Genomic DNA, 7,796 nt, shown 5'->3' on the forward strand with positions numbered 1-7,796 from the left:
TCCAATCCAGCTTGGTTGGGCTTCAATCCAAGCACTGAAACCACATGATGAGGGGCTAAGTTCTGCCTCGCATAATACCCTAGGAATACTGTGTTGTTGCTTGCCTCAACATTGAATTATCCCCTTTGCTAAGCAGGGTACACCCTGGTTTGCATTTGGATGGGAGACTACGTGTTTGAGCACTCCGTAGGGCTGAGAGAGATTCCTGCCTGCAGCCTTGGAGAAGCCGCTGCCAGTCTGTGTAGAGACTATGCTGAGCTGGCAGCTTCCTATGTTCCTATGATTTACTTCCAAATGATTGCTGGTCTACGACCGAAATAAAGTTTTAAATTACATTACATTACTTCCAAATGGCGTGGAAATACAAATGGTGTTTCCAAATAGCCCTGGCATTAAGCCAAAGGTAGTTTCTGTCAACCCCAACATTTCAGTTCTGGGTTTGCTATTGAAGCGTCATGTTTAATCTACAAATATTCAACAAACTGGGTGTTTATTTTCCTCCCATTCCAAAAGCCCTCCCACTTCATAACCTCGTCAGTTTCTCTAGACCACTAGCCAGTATACAAACAATTTGGCTGTTACTAACTCTATGCCTCGCGAAACACCCAAGCTAATTGTGAACATGAAAAGACTGAATTGTGAATTGTGAAAAATGCATGTTGAAGCTGTGCAAAATATGAAAAGCCTGCCACGGGGTCCCTTTCTTCTTGGCCATTTCTGTCCTTGGCGCTGCGTGCTCCGATCAGTGCTGGAGTTGATGATGATGATTACATTTCTATCCCGCTCTTCCTCCAAGGAGCCCAGAGCGCGGCACTGCATACTTGAGTTTCTCTTTCACAACAACCCTGTGAGGTAGGCGAGGCTGAGAGAGAGAAGTGACTGGCCCAGAGTCGCCCAGCAAGTCTCATGGCTGAATGGGGGTTTGAACTCGGGTCTCCCCGGTCCTTTTCCAGCACTCTAACCACTACACAGAAGCTGCACGTGGGAACAGGGCAGCGAGGGGTGCGTGCCTGAGCAGAACGTGTGGACGGGGCTTTTATAGTCACTTTTGTTTTGTTTTGTTTCTCTTCTCTTTGGAAGGCGCTCGGGACGAGGGAAAGGCGGGCTTTTCGAAGGGGAAAATGGAAGTGCGTGTCCGTTTGTCGGTCTGTGTGTGCCCTCCAGGCATCCCTCTGCACACCCTTTGAGCTGTATCGGGACCAAACCCGGCCCAGTGGCTGGCTGTCCCTGGGGCCCCACGAGTGACACAGGGTCGTACCCCGGGAACCCCAACAGCCCCTGGGAGGGGAAAGGGGAAACTGAGGCGCCGAGGAGGAGGAGGAGGAGGCAAGGGCGGCCTCCTGGGGCTCGCGGGACGGAGAGAAGCCGCCGCTGGGCCAACGGGCGTCCGTCCCGCCTTCCGGCACCGCCTGCCTCTCTCCCTCCTCCTTCCCTCTCGCTGCCTGCTCGGCTGCTGCGGAGACGACGATGCCGCTGGAGGTGGACCGCGGGTACCTCCGGAGCCCCAACGGGGGCCTGAAGATGGGGCGCATGGTAGGTGGGGCGGGCGAGGGACCCCCCCCCCCCACAGCCCTGGGTGGGTGCCACCCCCCTCAGAAGGACGGCACCATCGCCATGATGATTGGCGGGGGTTGACAAGCAGTGGGGTTTCCTCCCTGCTTTGGCCCACTGTCTCCGTGAGTTCCCCGGGTGGTCCTAACATCTGAAGGGGGCCTATGAGCGGCACACTGCCGGGTGTGAGTGAAGTGTGAGTGTGAGTGTGAGTGAAGGGACTTGCAGACCCATCTTGGATACGACTAGTACAGATAATCTGTACACGTGGACATGTTTTTGTGTGAAGGGCTGTACCTGGGTTCATTTTTTAAAGTCGTTTTTTAAAGTCAGTGGGATTTCCTACCTGCTTTGGCCCACTGTCTCCGTGAGTTCCCGGGGTGGTCCTAACATCTGAAGGGGGCCTATGAGCGGCACACTGCCGGGTGTGAGTGAAGTGTGAGTGTGAGTGAAGGGACTTGCAGACCCATCTTGGACACGACTAGTACAGATAATCTGTACACGTGGACATGTTTTTGTGTGAAGGGCTGTACCTGGGTTCATTTTTTAAAGTCATTTTTTAAAGTCAGTGGGATTTCCTCCCTGCTTTTGCCCACTGTGTCCATGAGTTCCCCGGGTGGTCCTAACATCTGAAGGGGGCTCATGGGCGGCACCCTGCCGGGTGTGAGTGACGGGACTTGCAGACCCGTCTTGGACACTGCTAGTGCAGATGATCTGTACACGTGGACATGTTTTTGTGTGGAGGGCTGTACCTGGGTTCATTTTTTTTAAGTCAGCCTGGGTACTGGCCCCTCAAATGCGTGATACAGACAGAAAGGGCACTGCTGTAATAACCTTGTGAATGGCTGTACCTGTGTAGAGATCTGTACCTGTATACGCTGTACATGTGTATGGATGTTGGACATTACATGTAAATGGGGCTATAGTGCCATGCAGTACAGCAGGGATTCTTAGCCTTTTTATACCGATGGACTCTCCACAAGATCTTTGAGGGTTATCTATGGACCCTGTACCCCATTTACATAATGTAATTTTCATAAGTCTCCAGTAAAAATGAGAGAGAAATTAAGTAATTGAGCCAGCGTGGTGTAGTGGTTAGAGTGCTGGACTAGGACTGGGGAGACCCGAGTTCAAATCCCTTTTCAGCCATGATTCTTGCTGGGTGACTCTGGGCCTGTCGCTTCTCTCTCAGCCTAACCTACCTCACAGGGTTGTTGTGAGGATAAACTCAAGTATGTAGTGCACCGCTTTGGGCTCCTTGGAGGAACAGCGGGATATAAATGTAGAAAAATAAATAAATACATAATTTTATTCTGTCTTACCAAGAAGCAAAAAATTGAGTGCAGCAAAGATTTTCCACAGCCTATCTGGACTACCCCATGGATACCAGGGTTCTGCTTGTAGTACTTAGCACTACAGGTTAAGAGACCTCCTGATTCTTGAGTTGGGTTCAAAACATAATGGATTTTCCATTCACTAGCACCCACAAACACCTCAGTACCTGAAAGCATGAGGAATTTAGTCCTTCCCTTTGATGATGCTGACTGAAGATCACTTAATGTGGATTTAACCCTCTCATACAGCAGTCAGCATGGGTGGAGTGTACAGGACAGGTTTCCACTTTTGGATGGGTATGAAAAGAATGAGGATTCTAATCAGTTTTAGTGAGTAAAGAATCCATATTAGTTATTCCAGATTAATTGTGGTCATGGGAGTATAATTGTATTGATACCTGCAGCTTAGATGGACAGCCAAAGTCTAGTGCTCTCTACTGTGTATTACAAAAATGTCCACTTTGAAGAAGGGCGGGTCCTTTTAATACCCCTTTGAGTGGAAAGGCCTTGAGGGAAGCAAAAGTACTGAGTGCCTTTTGTTCCACTAAATGGATTGTGATGTGACAGTTCTTTTGACTGTCTAAATAGCTGGAACCCTGCTGAGCTCAGGGTGTGAGATGCAAACTATGTATGGTGAAATTATTTTGTTGAAGCAACTTCCGTTGGCATAAATGTATGCAAGCTTTCTGTGTCCCCTGTGCTTTTCAGTCAAGCTAAAAGTGATAGTTCCCAACTTTGGAGAAAGCAAGGTGCCTCTTACCACTGCAGGTCTTTGCACTGGTAAAAAAAACCCTCTTATCTGCTCCTGTGGGGGCTTCTCACCCCACCCTGCCCTTGGCAAATAGCAGCCATGATGCCATTGTGATGCCATGTAAATATTCTGTCTATTTTTCTTGCAGGCCTTCGCTTTATGTGCACTAATCAGTTTTGCAGTTAGAAGATCTCATGAAGCATTTTTGACTCTCGCGATCATGGAATTGGTCATCAGTTTTTTATTTTTTGTACTCTATCTGCTCAGTTTGAATAAAAAGATGACATTCTTCTTTTGGCCATTGGCTGTAGGTATTAATTTGCAAATTTATTAGTACATAGTTGGCACAAAGGCAGACATTGGGCCTATACTTAGTGTATCTAGGGGATGTACATAACTACATTATTTAAAAATGGGTAAATAGACTTGTCTTTAATACATAGTTATGTCTCCAGATATAGATGACACACACACAACTCAGTCACTTGATACATTATTACACCTAAAAATGTTAAGGATGAATGCTGCAAATATGGCTTCTCAAATACAAGTATTGCCAGGGATGGCAGTGGCTTCCAGCTGAACACACTCTTACCATGTAATGTGTGAAATGGCCCTTGTCTTTCAAATATGTATTTATTATTTATCCTGCCCTTTCAGCACACTGCTGTTTTGGGTGGTTTAGAATAATACCTACAATAAAACAACATAATAAAACACTTTAAACAATAGCAACAATTTTATTTAAATATAAATTGCCTTTATTGAGTATGATTGTAATCTGAGGTCATGTGACGTGCAACCTTTGTGGGTTTGAATTGCGATTGCCATTTCACAAATGCAAGAAATCACTGCTGCAGTCACTAAACAAGCGTGTGTGAAATCAAAATCTAGGATTGCATTGTTTGTGAATCTTGTATTCATCAATTAATAATTCTTCATCTTGCGGAGGGGGCGCTGATGATGTAACTTGTGTACAGTGTCATATATGATGTAATGTTCTGCCCTTTACTGTCCTCTCTTCTCCCAGCCACATTTTCAGTTTAATAACCTGTTTCCAGAACCTAACAGCACAACGATGGCAGGATCTCATTGGGTTCCCTATGAGCCTTCAACAGCAGTGAATCGGCACCACCCACATTAGGCTGCACAATATGTGGGCCACCAGAATTAACCAGAGGCTGTGTTTGTATTTGCCTCCACATCCCTTAAGTAATTGACAGTTGACGTGATTCCCTCCATGCTAAGATTACTCCTAGTATATTTCAATTCCATCTGGAGATGACTAGTTCATATTTTCATTCAGTAAAAGGAAGGAGGATCGGGATGCTGTGGTCGCTAAGCCTGTGCCCGTCAACAGAGGAACAGAACTAAGTTAATTCTAGATGTTATATAGGTAATTCTGAAAATAACATAGTCTTGTATTTAAGTACCTAAAAATCAAGATGCTGCTGAGAATATAATGTAAGGTTGATAATGGCAAAAACTGCCTGCCTTGCCATCTCTATTTTGTTTCTTTAATTTACAGCTCCGCTCAATAGAGGATGTTTAGAAGAGTGGCCTTTACAGTGGTCAGGTCACTTGGTACCACTCTCCAAGGATTTGGATACTAATCTGTTCATATGGTGTAAAAAAAGAGAATTAAAACTGAGTTTTGCAGTAAAAGTCTGACTGCTGCCCTTAATAAGATTATTTCCAGTAAACGTGTATCCTTTAAGTATAGCTGCCATTCGGATTCTCTTCCATAATTATGTAAGCATCTTTTATACAGGGTGCAGAACTGAGATCCAAATATAGATATTTTAGTACCTTGGTGGTCATAGAGCTAAGATTAACGTATATCACTTGCTGTGTTTTTCAGGATGCTTTCAACTCCCTGGTGGCAGCACTTTTCCTCCTCATTGTGGGCCTATGTGCAACGATAATGAAGACCATACTTGAAACCTTAGTCGGAGGAGTAAGTAAGAAAATCTGTCGCAATAGCAATCCATGGAAGTGCAGTGATACACACTGGATCTGCAGTTTGACTTCTCTGGAGAGTCTTTTCTTTAACACTGCTGCTTTATTGCAAACTCAGCTAAACAATGTGTTTGTTTCTGCTGCTGCAGCTGAGCTCAGAGAGGGACCTTGGAAATTGCTACTGTCATATGACTGAATGAAGGGTACTTCCAGACCACAACTGGCATCCTGACTAATGCAGCGATGGAGAAGGACATTGTGCGAGTGCAAAGCAGTTGCACTAGCTACTTGCACTGTCTGGAGCTTGCATTCCAGACTAGTGTTTCGCTATCACAAGCATGCTTGTACTTGCAGAACAGTTGTGCAACCTGCAGCATGCCTTGTTTTTTGTATGGGGACTTTTGCGCAAAAGCCTGTGCAACCATGTGCAACTTTGCTCATTATGCAAGCACTTTGTTAGTCAAAATGTTAGCCAGGGTGTTAGTCTGGGATTATTGTACCTCGCTTTCTCTCAATAGGGAGTTCACACAGTGTTGTCAACATCCATTTCTCTTCTCCTCTTTCCCCACATTTATATTGCCACATTTATTAACGGAGAAAAATCTGATTTTTGAGAACACCAATACAGCTGCATAACAGTTCCACATGTAGACTGTTGTTAATGCTATCATTCCTTTCTGGGTAGGTATTTCTTGATGTATATAGTGAGCAGGGCTGAGCCAAATCGCCTCACCTGGCACTCAGTGCCAGAGTGCACCTACACCATTGTTCCAGTTTTTAAAAAACCAAATTGTTTTGCAATGGTGTTTCAACTTAACACTAATACAGTATTATTAGCTTAATAGTGTATTTCCACTTACCTTAACATTAGTGCCTAGCTTAACATTATTTGGGTGGGGAAACACGAAAGCAGTTGCAGGTCAATAGGTTGACATAGTGCCAACTGTGTGTGTGTGTGTGTGTGTGTGTGTGTGTGTGTGTGTGTGTGTGTAGATACCCACAGGAATATCTGCTGCTTCTGCCTCTGTGTATGCCAGAAGATGCAATATAAATGAGAGGGGAAATTGGAGGAGGGTCAGTCACACACCATTTTAACACTTTGGGTCATCCACTAATGTGATTGGAACATAGTGCTATGAAAACAGACACAAGCCTGATGGTATGAAAGCAGCACTGCAGTTCCTCTTGGCAGAAAAGCAGGAACAGGGTGGTGTGACAAAGAACACAGCTGGAAGTTCCCTAAGATCAAAGTGAAGATGACTGCAGAGAGAAAGATGAAAACTTTTTATGGAATAGGAAAGGGAAACAATTTAATGTAACATTAATCACCAATTTTAAATGGAAGCATTCACAAGCCAGAACCAAGTTCTCTAGCTGCAGCAGTTGCTGAAAATCAAGCACAAATCATTGTATTGATTCATAAAGAAAGCATGCTGTGTGGTGGTGGAATTGAACCAGTCTCTTTTCATTTGCAGGTGTTTTGTCTGTTGTTGTTTGTCCTTTGTGTGATAGATGCTGCTTTAATCCTGAAGAACGTGTCGTGGAATAATCCAGCACCAAGGACTTAGAATGATCAGCTAACCAAAATCTAATTTATAATCTGCTTGGAAAGGCTGTTGGACTCAGGGCTGTTTGTGGCACAATTTCCTTGTATATTTTTCTAAAAACTTAGTGCAGCTGCCAGTCAAATGCTTTTGAGTCCCATTAATTTAAATGGGAGGCATTTCAATATGTGGCCAGATTGTGTCCTTTAAAAAAAAAAAAAAGTCTACGACTAACTTAAATATTTTCTTTTGTGCTTTTCTAAACATTCACTTGTTTACCAACATAAGTATTATGTATTTAAATAGAAATGGCCCTGTGTTTGTTAGAAAATATCTGTTCTGGCCAATGTTACTTTTTAAATTATTGGCAGGTCTAGCTGTCTTAACCACCTTATGTGGTTGTAATGTTCTAATTAAAATGTTTTACCTAGAATAAAACTGACTCAAAGGTGTGTGGTGTTAAGTGCACTTCCTTCTTTCCCAAGTGGTGCAAAGTACAAAGGTGGCACTGAAAGGTTCAGTGGGAGAGCTCTGAAGAGTTATGTGTGTTTTATATTGTGTTTTATTTATACATTCTGGAATTTATTCTGTGTATGTATATAGCTACATCAGGCAACAAAACCCGATTGGATGCTCAGAGAGCAACAGGCTATTTCC

General features: G+C 44.1%; 1 protein-coding gene across 1 annotated transcript; it reads left to right on the forward strand.

The window, feature by feature from the left end:
* The first annotated feature begins 1,139 nt into the window (after positions 1–1,139).
* CKLF (chemokine like factor) lies at positions 1,140–7,591 on the forward strand. Its single transcript, XM_053271023.1, has 4 exons — positions 1,140–1,533; positions 3,785–3,943; positions 5,498–5,593; positions 7,071–7,591. Exons 1-4 carry the CDS (start codon positions 1,468–1,470, stop codon positions 7,161–7,163), a joined length of 414 nt encoding a protein of 137 aa, XP_053126998.1. The 5' UTR covers positions 1,140–1,467; the 3' UTR covers positions 7,164–7,591.
* Positions 7,592–7,796: the final 205 nt, after the last annotated feature.

This window comes from Hemicordylus capensis, chromosome 9 (assembly GCF_027244095.1).
Source record: "Hemicordylus capensis ecotype Gifberg chromosome 9, rHemCap1.1.pri, whole genome shotgun sequence".
Lineage (NCBI taxonomy): Eukaryota > Metazoa > Chordata > Lepidosauria > Squamata > Cordylidae > Hemicordylus > Hemicordylus capensis.

What these genes read in the sequence shown, in the direction of transcription:
- CKLF (XM_053271023.1), top strand. Translation starts at nt 1,468, where the DNA reads ATGCCGCTGGAGGTGGACCGCGGGTACCTCCGGAGCCCCAACGGGGGC. An exon ending in TCTTCTTTTGGCCATTGGCT is followed by an intron (nt 3,944 to 5,497) that starts GTAGGTATTAAT and finishes TGTGTTTTTCAG; the next exon opens with GATGCTTTCAACTCCCTGGT. An exon ending in TTGAAACCTTAGTCGGAGGA is followed by an intron (nt 5,594 to 7,070) that starts GTAAGTAAGAAA and finishes TTTCATTTGCAG; the next exon opens with GTGTTTTGTCTGTTGTTGTT.